At 42.9% G+C, this 15,000-nt stretch overlaps 2 protein-coding genes across 3 annotated transcripts in view; one reads left to right on the top strand and one right to left on the bottom strand.

Annotated features, from left to right (window-relative positions):
* rgl3a (ral guanine nucleotide dissociation stimulator-like 3a) overlaps positions 1 to 7,206 on the top strand; it is a 25,862-nt gene extending 18,656 nt beyond the window's left edge. For both annotated transcript variants that reach the window (XM_053242328.1, XM_053242331.1), the window contains 9 exons: positions 1 to 24; positions 2,222 to 2,308; positions 2,395 to 2,427; positions 2,708 to 2,829; positions 3,080 to 3,172; positions 3,306 to 3,429; positions 4,887 to 5,135; positions 5,289 to 5,403; positions 5,906 to 7,206. The exon at positions 1 to 24 is cut by the window's left edge and continues 54 nt beyond it. In XM_053242328.1, coding sequence (XP_053098303.1) covers positions 1 to 24; positions 2,222 to 2,308; positions 2,395 to 2,427; positions 2,708 to 2,829; positions 3,080 to 3,172; positions 3,306 to 3,429; positions 4,887 to 5,135; positions 5,289 to 5,403; positions 5,906 to 6,045 — 987 coding nt within the window. In that variant the 3' untranslated portion in view covers positions 6,046 to 7,206. The remainder of the gene's footprint in view (positions 25 to 2,221; positions 2,309 to 2,394; positions 2,428 to 2,707; positions 2,830 to 3,079; positions 3,173 to 3,305; positions 3,430 to 4,886; positions 5,136 to 5,288; positions 5,404 to 5,905) is intronic.
* A 780-nt stretch (positions 7,207 to 7,986) lies between these two features.
* Positions 7,987 to 15,000, bottom strand: part of nfil3-5 (nuclear factor, interleukin 3 regulated, member 5) — a 9,025-nt gene continuing 2,011 nt past the window's right edge. The window contains exons 2-3 of the mRNA XM_034308386.2: positions 13,783 to 13,995; positions 7,987 to 13,503 (exon numbers count right to left, since the gene is read on the bottom strand). Coding sequence (XP_034164277.2) covers positions 12,049 to 13,443 — 1,395 coding nt within the window. The 5' untranslated portion in view covers positions 13,444 to 13,503; positions 13,783 to 13,995 and the 3' untranslated portion in view covers positions 7,987 to 12,048. The remainder of the gene's footprint in view (positions 13,504 to 13,782; positions 13,996 to 15,000) is intronic.

Below are 15,000 nucleotides of genomic sequence, written 5' to 3'. Positions count from 1 at the left end.
CTCAGTTCCACCTCCAAACACACGGTGAGATTAAACGTAAACGGTAATAATCCGTTAATACGTATATACTCGCGACAGTGTTATTGCTGTAGAATAGCGCTGAATGTCACTGTAATCGTTCGTCGGTGAGCAGGCGGTGTTCTGAGACTCTGTAAATAAAACCTGCTCCGTTCAGAAAGCAGTGTGAAGGACACGTGAACAGTACCAGTGTTGTCTAATTACGTAAAATTACAGGAAGAGTTCACCCAAAAACCGTGTAGCCTGATGAAGTTTTATATAAAGTCAAGTCCATAAATATTTGGACATTGACAAATTGTTATTTTATCGGTTTACTGCACTATAGAGGAGTTGACATTTAAATAAGTACAGAATTCCAGCTTTAATTTGCTCCAAATCAGGTGACTGGTGTAGGAATTACAGCCCTTTTTTATATGTAGCCCCTCCCCGTTTTAATGGACCAAAAGTAATTGGACAGTTTTGTGTTATTCTGTCATTATTTCACTTACAAGTAACCAGATAGGAAGGTCTAGAGTTGATTTCAAGTGTTCGATATATTCTTAAAAAGAAAGAACGCACTGGTGAGTTCAGGGACACCAAAAGGCCCGGAAGACCACAGAAAACAACTGTGGAGGATGACAGAAGAATTCTTTCCCTGGTGAAGAAATGTATCCTCACAACAGTTGGCCAGTTGAAGAACATCCTCCAGGAGGTCGTTGTGTCTGTGTCAAAGTGAACAATCAAGAGAAGACTTCACCAGAGTAAATACAGAGGCTTTACCTCAGGATGTAAACCATTGATAAACCTTAAAAACAAGAAGATCAGATAAGAGTTTACCAAAAACCTTAAAAAAATCCCATCCTATTGGATAGATAAGATGAGATGAAGATGAGCTTGTAGCAGAATGACGGGAAGAGAAGAGTATGGAGAAGGGAAGGAACTGCTCATGATCTGAAGCGTACCACCTCATCTCCTGGCATAGTCGTGGGTGTGGGCGTGGGTGTGGGCGTGGGCGTGGCTGTGGCCATGGCCGTGGGCGTGGGTGTGGCTGTGGGTGTGGGTGTGGGCGTGGGTGTGGGTGTGGCTGTGGCTGTGGGCGTGGCTGTGGGCGTGGGTGTGGGCGTGGGTGTGGCCGTGGGCGTGGGTGTGGCCGTGGGTGTGGGCGTGGGCGTGGGTGTGGCCGTGGGTGTGGCCGTGGGTGTGGGTGTGGCTGTGGGCGTGGGTGTGGCCGTGGGTGTGGGTGTGGCTGTGGCCGTGGGCGTGGGTGTGGCCGTGGGTGTGGCCGTGGGTGTGGCTGTGGGTGTGGGTGTGGCCGTGGGTGTGGGTGTGGCCGTGGGTGTGGGCGGCTGCCAGTGGAACTGGATCTCTAATATTTATTGATGTGACTGCTGACTGAAGAAGCAGCAGGATGAGTTCTGTAGTGTACAGGGTGATGATATCTGCTCACATTCAGACAAATGCTTCAACACTCAGTGGATGGAGCTTCACAAGCAACCCAAGACTTTTTAAGGTTAAAAAGTGGAATGTTCTGCAACCGCCAAGTCAGTCACCTGACCTGAATCCACCTGAGCTGCATTTCACATGCTGAAGGTAAAACTGAAGACAAAACATCACGAGAACCAGCAGGAAGTGAAGACAGCTGCAGTGAAGACCTGGCAGAACATCAGCAGGAAAGAAACCCAGCACCTGCTGATGTCTGAGTTCCAGAATTTCAGTCATTTACTGCAATAGATTCATAACCAAGTGTTTAAAATGGCAGTTTAATTTATGATAGTGTTATTTTGTCCAATTACTTTCTGTCTGTTATACACGTATACTCACACACACACACACACACACACACACACACACACACTGCTGTAATTTCGACACTGGTCGCCAGGTTTGGATGTAAATTCCCTCAGATTAAATCTGAAAATCACTTAGAGTTCATATTCATTATTTAATTTTAACTCCAATACACTCTTGTAGACAGACAGCAGTAACAGTAACTTCGTCATTGTTCGGATATTTATGGAGCTGACTGTACATGACACGACTGTTTCTCCTTTTAGTTTTATAAAGTCCCTCTTCTTTGAAGAGGAAGTGCGTGCGTGTCTCTTATTTTAGGAATTATTAAATTTCAGTTTTCCATTTGAGCTATTGGGAAAGTACCACTCTAAAACAGGAAGTGTGTGTGTGTGTGTGTGTGTGTGTGTGTGTGTGTGTGTGCGCACGCATGCAGAGCTACAGTGGGGGAGAGGTGCCGTACCTGGGGACGTACCTGACCATCCTGACCATGTTGGACACAGCTCTACCTGACACACTGGAGGTGCTGACACACACACCTGAGATTTACCTGCCTATAATAATAATAATTATAATAATAATAATAATAATGATGTCTGTGTGTTTCAGGGCGGACTAATCAACTTTGAGAAACGAAGAAGAGTGAGTATAACCACACACACACACACACACACATACACACACACACACACACACACACACACACAGCTGTTGCCCACTGATTGGTGTAGTTTATATTATAGGTTATTTTAATGACTGAAACATCTCTTTAACAGCTGTTTCTTCTCTCTCTCTTTCTCTCTTTCTCTCTCTCTGTCTCTCTGTCTTTGTCTCTCTCTCTCTCTCTCTCTCTCTGTCTCTCTCTCTCTCTCTCTGTCTTTGTCTCTGTCTTTGTCTCTCTCTCTCTCTCTCTCTTTCTCAGGAGTTTGAGGTTCTGTTTCACATCCGGCAGTTGCAGGTGTCGTGCTCTCTCTATTCTCTCCCGTCTCACCCCTGTGTCTCCTCTTGGCTCAACAGCTGCTCACCCCTGTCTGACCAGCAGAGGTCAGTGTACACACACACACACACACACACACACACACACACACACACACACACACACACAACACGCACACACACACTCAGTTTAAAGGCTTCATCCCAAACTTGGTATGATGGAAATCTTATTACTGTGTTTAGGATTATGAGATAACTGTATGTGTGTGCGTGTGTGTGCGTGTGTGTGCGTGTGTGTGCGTGTGTGTGCGTGTGTGTGCGTGTGTGTGCGTGTGTGTGCGTGCGTGTGTGTGTGTAGTTATGATCTGTCCAGACAGCTGGAGCCTCCGGTGGATTCATGTCCCGGGTCACCGAGCTGGAGCCATCGACTCATCAGCAAGAAACTTGGCTTGTACGTCTCTCTCTCTCTCTCTCTCACACACACACACACACACACACACACACACACACACACACAGCCTGCACAGTGATGGTACTGACACACAGTCTCGTGTGTGTGTGTGTGTGTGTGTGTGTGTGTGCAGGTTGTTGAGCAGCAGTGACAGCTCTAAGAAGAAAACACACTCGGACCAGATGAGTGTTTCCTCGTCAGGCTCCAGCAGCTCAGAGATGGACGACTTCTCCTTTCCACTCCGCCCCAAATCACAGGTAACAATGATCACATGATCAAATTCTGATCTCTGATTGGTCAGATACAGAACAGACAGACACGTGTCTCTCACACACGTGTCTCAGTGTTCATGTTAGTGCTGTACGATGCGCACAAATCATGTGATGTGCGATCGTCATGACGATATGATTGTGAGAAATAAATAAATTAGAATTAAAATAACCTTAAAGTTTTATTTCTGATATTAATTTCACGGGAATAATTTCTCTTCTTAAAGCAAATAAATTTACTGTTTTTCAAAATAAAAAACAATAAATAATGAAATACTACTCCTACTACACACTTATTTATTTATTTATTTATTTTTTTTTTTTTACATAAGGTTCAAAAATCTGAAGGTTTCTGAACATTTATTTAAAAAATAAACATAAATAATTTATTACGAAATAATTCATGACTGAAAGCGCTAAAATATTTTCTTGACTACAGTAAAAAAATACCTGCGAAAAAATTACACAACTACAGTTAACCGTTTTATATATTAATTAACGAGTAACGCTGTTATTAGAAACTGCTTCGCTGTTCGTTTGCGCTCGTGATATTCCCGTCTCCCGGCACAAAGGGGGCGTGTCCACAACCAGTATGGGCGGGACAGGAGGCGGAGCCACTGTCAGAACCGCCGTATCTACAGCGCGTGCTCCGGTTCCAGTCAAGATGTAGCTTTCAGTTCGACTAAAGGCTTCAAATCCGCACAACGGGAGTCAGTGGCACCGTGACGTCCACTTTATACATACAGTCATAATCATAAGCGTGTGTGTCTGTGTGTGTGTCTGTGTGTGTGTCTGTGTGTGTGTCTGTGTCTGTGTCTGTGTGTGTGTCTGTGTCTGTGTGTGTCTGTGTGTGTGTCTGTGTGTGTGTCTGTGTGTGTGTCTGTGTGTGTGTCTGTGTCTGTGTCTGTGTCTGTGTCTGTGTCTGTGTGTGTGTGTGTGTCTGTGTGTGTCTGTGTCTGTGTCTGTGTCTGTGTCTGTGTGTGTCTGTGTCTGTGTCTGTGTGTGTGTCTGTGTGTGTGTCTGTGTGTGTGTCTGTGTGTGTGTGTGTCTGTGTGTGTGTGTGTGTGTCTGTGTGTGTCTGTGTGTGTGTCTGTGTGTGTGTCTGTGTGTGTGTCTGTGTGTGTGTCTGTGTGTGTCTGTGTGTGTGTGTGTGTGTGTCTGTGTCTGTGTGTCTGTGTGTGTCTGTGTGTGTGTCTGTGTCTGTGTGTGTGTGTGTGTCTGTGTGTGTCTGTGTCTGTGTCTGTGTCTGTGTCTGTGTGTGTGTCTGTGTGTGTCTGTGTCTGTGTCTGTGTGTGTGTCTGTGTGTGTGTCTGTGTGTGTGTCTGTGTGTGTGTGTGTCTGTGTGTGTGTGTGTGTGTCTGTGTGTGTGTCTGTGTGTGTGTCTGTGTGTGTGTCTGTGTGTGTCTGTGTGTGTGTGTGTGTGTGTGTCTGTGTGTGTGCTGCAGTCTGGATCGTGCCTGAACATCTCAGCAGACTCGTGTCCTGATCCACGCTGCACCTCTCCTGCTCCCTCCTCCTCTCAGTCTGATATCTCCAGTCTGAGCTCTGATGGTGCGTCTCCATCTTCATCATCATCATCATCTTCATCCTCCTCCTCCTCCTCCTCCCAGGCTGTGTATAATAAACAGAGTGACAGCTGCATCATCAGAGTCAGCATGGAGCTGCACAGCGGCAACGTCTACAAGAGCATCCTGGTACATGATTACACTGTAACAGTGAGGATTAAACTGTGTTCAGAACACGGCAGGTCAGGCTTTCAGGTGTGTAATGACTGTGTGTGTGCGTGTGCGTGTGCGTGTGTGCGTGTGTGTGTGTGTGTGCGCGCACGTGTGTGTGTGTGTGTGTAGATAAGCAGTCAGGATAAGACGAGTCAGGTGATACAGAGAGCTCTGGAGAAACACAACGTGGAGAATATGAGCTGCAACGACTTCACACTCATACAGATCCTGCTCTGTGATAGAGGTACACACACACACTCACACACACACACTCACACACACACACACACACACACACACACTCACACACACACACACACTCACACACACACACACACACACACACACTCACACACACACACACTCACACACTCACACACACACTCACACACACACACTCACACACACACACACTCACACACTCACACACACACACACACACACACACTCACACACACACACACACACACACACACTCACACACACACACACTCTCACACACACACACTCACACACATTCACTCACACACACACACACACACACACACACACACACTCACACAGATCCTGCACTGTGATAGAGGTACACACACTCACACACACACACACTCACACACACACACACACACACACTCACACACACACTCACACACACACACACACACACTCTCTCTCAAACTCACACTCATACACACAGACACTCAGTATAATAACCCTGTGTGTGTGTGTGTGTGTGTGTGTCTCAGAGCTGTTGATTCCGGATAAAGCGAATGTGTTCTACGCGATGTGTCCCTCAGAGAGTTACGACTTTGTTCTGCGTGAGCGCTGGAGGAGTCACAGCCTGGGCTCGAGTCCCGCTGTCCTGCGCAGAGCTCACAACAAGTAACCATGTGACCTGGAGGACTCGCTGCTTCACACTGTGTGTGTGTGTGTGTGTGTGAGTGTGTGTGTGTGTGTGAGAGAGAGTGTGTGTGTGTGTGAGAGAGAGAGAGACTCGTTAATGTATTCTCTTGTGTTTTAATATTATAAACTCACCAAGTTTTATTGGTGTGTGTGTGTGTGTGAGATGGAGCCGCGTGTGTAGATAATAATCGCGATAATCAGACTAAACATTTTATTCTGTTTTATGAGATTTTATATATATAATGTTTTAAAGCTATAGACTTTGAGTGTTATGTTTATACACACTGTACTGTAGAACTGATTATCAGCAGGTGTGTGTTAGTGCATTAATGTGTACAGGACAGATATTTATATATAATAATAATAATAATAACTATTATTATTATTATCATATGGATGTTAAGGTTCGAGTGTTTTAACTAGCAGGATTTTATTTATTTATTCTGATGTCCGTTACAGCGCACTGATTCAGATTTATTCTCCTTCAGTTCGTCAGGTTTTACGGGAATCTGCAACTTTTTTCCTTTTAATGCACAAAATCACCTAAAGTGAATTAATCCGGCTTTAATCCCAGCGTCTTTCCGTCTTAATGCATTCCCCTCTGTGTGGAAAATTATTATAAATAAATTAATAAATGCTTTTCCCCCCCCCTTTTTTTTTGTGACGCAGGCAGAAGTGTTCTGTAAAGTTTGAAACTTTTTCATGAAATGTTTAAAGAACACAACGCTGCAGCTGGTTTATTAAACACACTGTAATATTTCATTATTCACTGAAAAACAAAACAAACTGCTCTCATCACGTTTAATGCTTTTTTTTTCTCTCAGTGTTTGTTTTTATGCAGATTATTTCCTGGAGTGTGTTTTTTATTCGCTGCAGTAACGATGTTGTGTTAATTGTGATGATTATCAGTGCATGTCTAAATAACGGACAGTGTATAGTACAGATATTTATATATGAATGATTGATCCTGTACAGTAATAATTATAATACAGAGCTAATATAAAGATGTTAATTAAGGTGTGTGTGTGTGTGTGTGTGTGCTCTGCAGTGCTGTTCTCATAAATGGTTTGTTTTCAAAACTTGGAACAGTTTTAACTGAAATAATTCTGATCAATAAATGCTTTCTAGTTCATTACAAAAAGTGTGTGTGTGTGTGTGTGTGTGTGAGAGAGAGAGAGAGAGAGAGAGAGAATGTAATTAAACTGCTTTAGAAACAAACATCACTAATGAGGGTTTACAGTTTATTGGTGACGTGCTGCCACCTGCTGGCTGAAATCAGTTACTGCATGTATATAATCATTATATAAATCACAGTTAAAAATCATTTAAAGCTTATTTTAAATTTTGTTTGTTAGATCAACATTATCTTCGACAGTCTGAGCCGTTTCTCATTATGTAATGTGTATATAGTGTGTATATAGTGTGTATATAGTGTGTATATAGTGTGTAAGAAGTCCCTGAGCCACCAGGGGGCGCCGTAAGAAAGCAATATATTTTTTTAAATGTATATTTATATTTTTAGGACGGGGAGCTCAGGGTTCAGGGCCACCGCCTTGTGGTCTGCAACCCGAGAGGTATGATTCGTGCGTGTGTGTGTGTGTGTGCGTGTGTGTGTGTGTGTGTGTGTGTTATAACCACATTAGACACGTTTAAACCCAACACAGTTTTATTTTCTTGTCATTCTTTTAAAGACACAGCAGTGAAACACAAGACTGCACCACCTGTGAGAAATATATAACAATTAAAATATAAAAAAATTATAAAGCGTTAAAAAAACGAAAATAAATCTGATTAAAAACTTTGCATCACTGAGGAGTGTGTGTGTGTGTGTTCACACACTCGGCACAGACAGCACTCTGATCATTTCTGATAAAACGTGTGTGTGATGGATGCTGGTGTTTCTCCTGTCTCTAGTCTAATGCAGTTTATTTTATTTTATTTTATTTTATTGATGTGAATCGGCTCTAAGCTGCATGTAAAGTGGATAAAACTCACTTTAAACACGTCACACGCTTCAGTGTGAGTTTGCTGAGGTAGTGAAAGCGTCAGGACAAACTGTCCTCTCTCGTTTCTCCTCTCGGTCGATTAAACAGTGCAGTATTTGTCTTAGTCACGTATAAAACTTTACAAACTGGAACAGATCCACGTTAGTGTTTGTGTCTGATTTCTCATCGTGTTTCAGTAAACAGATTCCGCACGATGAAATAAATCAAATCAGACCGCTCATATTTACTGAGTTCTGGTGCTGGTTTGTTTGTTGAAATGTTATAAATAATAAATAAACCACTTCATGTTGTAACGTTTTAGTAAAATAATCAACTTCAGGTGAAGCGCAGTTACTGCCATCACTCCAGGTTGATTAGTTTCCTTTAACGGCACGTCCTCGAGTGTTTTATTCCTCTTACACCACAGCAATTTACCAGCAACTACAATTTATTTATTAAAGAACAACATGTCAGTTTTTATCCATTTATAGTTACGTTTAATGTTGTGGAATGTGAGTGAAAGAAGTTTCTGTTCTCGCTTACGTTATAGCAGCTATAAACAGTCGTTCCTTTCATTCCTTTCATTGTTTATAAACAGTGTTAGGACACGCCCCCTGCTGTTATATTTCTGTCCAAGCTCATGAACAGCACGTGCACTTTAACTGATATCCAACTTTAAAATCTTTACATTTGTGCATCTCAAACCCGTGTATTTTACTGAGTGTAGTGTATTTTGGAGACGAGAGGCTCAGATATCAGCTCTGATAGAATCATCGTAGATCTTAATTGTGTTCGAACTGCACACGTCACTTACGTTATAGCAGCTATAAACACTCGTTCCCTCACCAGCGTCTCTTTATTCTCTCTCTTCAAGTTAATAAGAGAAAATAATCGCAGCTTGTTCCGCATGTTACTGAGAAACCGCAAAGAAGCGTAAACTCCTCTGTCCTGAAGACATCGGAAAACTTAAAGTTCCAGCTTTACCTCTGACTGTTACAAAGCGCTGACACTGGAGACTCCTTCCATAAACGTTACACATCTCCTTACAGATCAGCGATTACACGTGTTATTCTGTTTATCATCAGTGGAGCGTCCGCTGTACACGTCCCTGTGAATGAGCTGTTACTATGGAAACAATAAGGTATCAGAAAGAGTGCATTAATATAAACCTGCGCTACTGTCAGAGCTGCTGTTATAGAGAATTAATCAACACCTTCTGACCAATCAGAGTGCAGCACTCAGCAGCAGTGGGATTCAGAGTGACATCACAGGGAACTGAACGAGCTGCACTTCTCCTTCTGACCACAAGAGGTCACCTGAACATTACACACCTGTGTGAGATCCACCTGCTTTACTTTCTCTAATTAAAGGGTGAGTTTTTCTTCAAATTGATATTCTGATATTCCCGTGTGCAGGTAAGATGACTTTTTTAAATTGTTTTCATTCTGAATTTTGTTGCTATTTGTATTAAACTCTGTTAACGGAGCCGCTTCTGTCTACAAATACGACCAGAAATCAGGCACAAACTATTTTCGACACTAAACCAGTCGGACTGTAGCTGTAGTTTTAACGCAGCGTGACGTCACTTTCGGCTACAAATCTTCAAAACCAGACACGAGTATGATTTATTTTCTTCTTTACGTTTGTGGACACGTTGATATTCAGTCCGAATATAAATGGAACCTCAGATTTTGATCCTGTCCTGACTTTAAGTTGTACATTTTAGATAAAGTCATGCTGATGAAATCCGGTACAGTTTTACGTTATCTTACTTTAAAGCATGTAAAAGTGATTCTTCTTCTTTTATTATTATTCACAGTTTTATCTTACAGGAGGCTGGTTTTAGTCGTGTCACATGAACCTCACGGCTCAGACACCATCATGATGCCCACAAAGTGTTTATAACGAGACAAGACCAAAAATAAAATAAACAAAATACAGATTTAAATGAATTATAAGACACTAAAAAACCAAATTCCAGCATTAAGACAAAGTGTAAAGGGATAGAGCGCTGATTTTAGTGTTTTTGTTCTCTAAAAAACATTATTATTATTATTATTATTATTATTATTACAGTATTTTACAGTGCAGAACGTGTGTGTGGCAGAAACGTCACATGACACTGAAACTCTGTGTCTTTGGTGCTAAATTTAACAGAAGAAACATTTGGAGTGAAAATAAATAAAATTTTCGGAGTGATCGTATCTCCAGATCGTACAAACATCACACACATTACTGTTTTTACAGACGCTGAGTTTCATCTTTAAACTGCGTTATTTAAAATGTTCAAGATGTAAATTTCACTCAGAACTACCAAAAAAGAGAATTTTACTAACCGACTTTATCATTTAGGTGCCAGTGCTGTAAGTGCTGTTAATCAGGAATACGATAAAATCGTGATATTTGTGCATCGGGATTTTTAAAAGGAAACAATAAAAAGGATTTAATTTCTTGCCGCGATTCTTTAAAATATTTAAATACAACATCGTATACTCGGCCGTGAAATACCTTTTAGAAGTTTATTAAATTTAAATTTTTTAAATGCTTTTGAATCTTAATTAGGTTTAAAATTAGCGTGAAGTTTGTAATGTATAACAAACATTTACGTTTTGTGTTTAAAAAAGAAAAACACGGGAGGTGAAAATTTTACGCTTAAACCCAAACACATTCTGCTTTCAGGAGTTCGGAGTTTTCTGTATTGTTTCATTTCTGAGCTGTAACTTTAGCGCTTGTGTGTTTACAGGACGGACAAATCGCGGTGACAGAGTGATATCGCCCCCTAGTGACAGCCGAATCCACGCATTCGTGCAAATTTTTGTGAGAAACGTGTTTCAGTTAAGTGACTAACGCTAACCCTGCGTTCACACTCGCGAGTGACAGAGCGTTCGTTTTCCACGTACATTACCGACACAGAGCTGCGATTTCAGCGACATTTAAACGGAGAATTTCTCATTTCTACACAAATTCGTTATGACTCTGTAAAAAAAAAAAAAAACGACAAATCCAAACGATCGTCTCGGATAATTCCTCAGACCGATCCTACGGAGCGTGAGGTCCGACGTTTCGTTAGTTCCCCGCTCACTAGCTGCAATTAGTTCCCGCAAAACTGCAAGAAAAACGTACAGCCGTGGTTTCTTCTCCTCCTGTCACGTTAAATGTGTTGAGTGACGTCATGAGGGAAAGTAAAGTGTGGAAGGAAGTCGCAGAGAGGGCTGGTGTCTGAGCGCACGTAGCTACTACCGTTAGCTCACTTTGCTAATCTTAATTAGTATTTAGTTAGCTTTAGAAGCGATATAGAGCCACTGTTGTTTCACGCGAGTGACTCGTCACCTGTTAGCGTGAACGCAGGATTAAGTGCGAGATCTTAAACACTGGAACGTGTAACTCTGATAAAAATCGCTGTGAAACTGCGATAAAAAGTCTTTACACTTAACGTTATTGGAAAATAGTGTGAGTAAGTGCTGATAATCAATTCTCACCCTGCTCTGTGTGTGTGTGTGTGTGTGTGTGTGTGTGTGTGTGTGTGAATGCATTAGTGTTATCACTGACATCTTTTTAGTGTTGATCGATGGACAGCAGGATCCGTTCTAATTCACTTCTCACTTCATCTAGATGTGAATCGTTTGTTCCTGGTCGGATAAAATTCTGTTCGTCGTCTCTTCCCTCGACTTTTTTCCCATGATGCTTTTGGGCGACGTGGGTGAAGGTGAGCGAGTGTTCCTGTAGTGCTGAAGTAGATGAAGTGCTGAAGGTTTTGAGGACTGTAGTGCACTTTAGCTTTGCTTTTAGCAAGTTCTAAACGTGTGACATCATCACACCATGACGGTCCAAGCTACAGCGTGAGGAACCAGGCCAAATCTCCTTCAGGGACGTAATCCAGAAGACAGAAAACGTCCAAAAATAAGTTCCGAGATTTAACAGAATTTTAAAAATACAGACCGCTGATGAGCGAGCCAGTGGAGATGATCTGAGTCTCTGCTCTGAAGCTGAGAGGAACCCTCTCAGTCACGTTTCTTATTCCTGTCTCCTCGTGATCCTGACCCTGTCCTCACGCTGCCTCTGCATGGAGAAGGTTCAGGAGGTCCGTCTGCGCTCTGGGTGAGGTTTCGTCCACACTGCAGAAGTGCTGAAGAGGCTGAAGTGTTGGAGGTGGAATCCTCGTTAGCCACGGCTCGGTGTTTCAGCCTCAGCTTGTGCGGTAACGCTGTTGTTTTAACGGTTCCTCCATTCTGACCAGAGTGCGAGCTCTGACCGGTTTCTGAGGATGAAGAAGATGGAGACTCGTCATCAGTGGACGCTTCTTTGTCTGAGCTGTGAGGATCTCCGTCGCTCGAGGACGTGTCCTTACTCAAAGACGAGAACCTGTCGTCTCTCAGATCGCCCTCGCAGGTTAGCGCTGGTGGTTCAGTGAGGTAGATGTTCTGGTACTGGAGATCAGCTTCATCCAGGAGATGTTGGTCTTGAAGGGTGTAGTGAACATCTGCTTTAGTTTCGGCGTCATGGTAATTCGGCACGTCCAGCGATCCCCTCGCGAGCTGCTGAGCCACTTCTGAGAGAGTCTCTAAAGCGTACGCTCTTGGTAGATCACCACTTCCTGTTTGCTTTGGATCCGCTTGGTTCTGCGTGACGTACGAGCCGCTGCTGTAGAGAATCACGCTCCTCTGGTTAGAAGCAGGTTGATGAGAACCGTGATGTTCTTGCACGTTGCCGTGGTGGTTCTGCACTCGATCGTGATGTCGGCTCGCGATGCCGTTGATGACGCCGGCGTGAACGCCTGCGCTTTCTCGCTTCATATCATAAGTTGCCGGTTCAGGACAGTCCAAAGACGATCCGTCTGAGAAATCGGACAGAGATCCTCGGGAGGGATATTTGGGTAACGACGCTTGACCTTCACTCTGAGTAATTTGCTCCGTCTCCGACGAGTCCGAGTTCATCAGGACGTGAGCGCTCGGGAGCTGCAGATTTTCAGAAGTGCGCTTGTTTTCAGCAGCGTTGCTGATTTGTTGTGTTTTCTCCGTGTAGGAAGCGGCGCTGATGAGCCCGAACCTGAGCTTCAGCTGCAGAAGCTCCATCTTCAAGCGAAGGTTCTCCTCGTTGAGGGCCATCACCCGGTTCTCCAGCACCATGTCGTTGAGTCTGCGTTTCTCCCGCGAGCGCTTGGCTGCTTCGTTGTTCTTGCGGCGTTTTTCCCAATACGACGCGTCTTTGTTTTCCTCAGAAATGAACTCGCGCTTGCGTCTGCAGTTCACGTTGGGTTTCGGTTTGGCGACTCGGCCTTGACGAGCGCTGCTGGTGATTCGCGGCGACGCCGCGTTCTCGCTTCCTACATTCGGAATCACATCCAGTGCCTCCGAGTCTGCGCCGGGGGTTTGGACGGGATGATTCCGACTTTCCATTGTGCTCTTGTGTTAGCTGTTCTTTGTGACATTGAAGACAGGATACGACCTGAAGAAGCTCTAATGATCAAACACAAACCGATAATCAGTTAGACATCATATAACCTTCTCCTTTACAATCACAATATAATTACTGTTACATCATCATCGCTATGGAGATTAGCCAGCTCCGGTCAGCTAGCTAGCATTCTTAGCTCTTTGCTACGAGATCTGTGAGCTGGTTTACGTGGATTTGTATCTAAGCTGTGAAACTGGTGAGCGATGTGGAGCGACAACATGGTGGTGAAACTGTAAAGCGTAATGAAAGATCAGAAATGAAGACGTAACATGAACACATACCAAGCTGTTCTCTGGTTCTGTGAAGTTCTGCACGGGGGAACGCAGAGGTTGTTTTCCTGTTTGTACGCTCAGACGTCCACACTGATCAGGAGGAGGAGAAGGAGGAATTCAACAACATTCAGCTTTTTAGGAGATGATTTAGGATTTGGGATTTAGAATTTGGGAGATGATTTCAGTTTGTTGAAGCAGCTGATCCACACGATCCTGATTAATCTGCACAGAGAAGGAAAAATATTTTTAATGTTTCTTCACTTTAACTGCAATTAATATAATTTTTTAAAAAGCAGCTTACTCAGTGTTTATCACAGTAGAAAACAGGAAAGCTGGACCACTGCACAGTCCCTCCGCGATTTCATGATTTTGCATCACAGAATTTAGAAAAAATCAAGTAAACTCTGCAATATTTGGAGGAGCTCGCAATTTTTCATTTAATTACATTCAATTAGAGCAGATTTGAGCCAACACGCGTCATGTGACGTCACAACACGCATTCAGCCAAAGCCCTCTTCGATTCACATGCATCAACTGGACTGAAGGAACACACACACACACACACACACACACACACACATACATATACACACACACACAACTGAACTGGTCCAAAGGAACTCATGCATACATACATGCATATATATATACACACAACGGAACATCCTCTATGCACATGCACTGCACATGTTTTGCACATGTCTTATTATTGCTGCTACTTCTATGTTTACACTGTTTACACTACCTCAGCTGTAATATTTGCACTACTGTCACTTTATCACCTTGGTCCTGGAGAAATGTTGTTTCGTTTCACTGTGTACTTGTATATGGCTGAAATGACAATAAACTCCACTTGACTTGATCAAACATGAATACAGCTAAAAGCTCTCATTTACCAACAAACATCACTGCAGAAGTTCGTGCAATTCAAGTAGTTCTCTGCAAAAAAAATGCAAAAACTCAAAAAAGCCGCAGCAAAATCAGACATTTAAAAAAAAAAACAAAAAAAAAAAACTCCGAAATCCTGTACAGACTGACTGCAGTTTGGGATAAAAGGCAACGCTGCTGACGTGCAGGTTGGTTTCCTGAACATACAGTTCTGTATAAAAGTCTTAGGCACATGTAAAGAAATGCTGTAGAGTAAAGACGCCTTCAAAAATAATGAAATTAAATGTTTCTACATTAAAAAACTCCTATAAAGAGCAGTAAACAGTAATAAATGAAACA

This window comes from Pangasianodon hypophthalmus, chromosome 2 (genome assembly GCF_027358585.1).
Source record: "Pangasianodon hypophthalmus isolate fPanHyp1 chromosome 2, fPanHyp1.pri, whole genome shotgun sequence".
NCBI classification, from domain to species: Eukaryota; Metazoa; Chordata; class Actinopteri; order Siluriformes; family Pangasiidae; genus Pangasianodon; species Pangasianodon hypophthalmus.
This window is presented reverse-complemented; position numbering and strand designations above follow the sequence as displayed.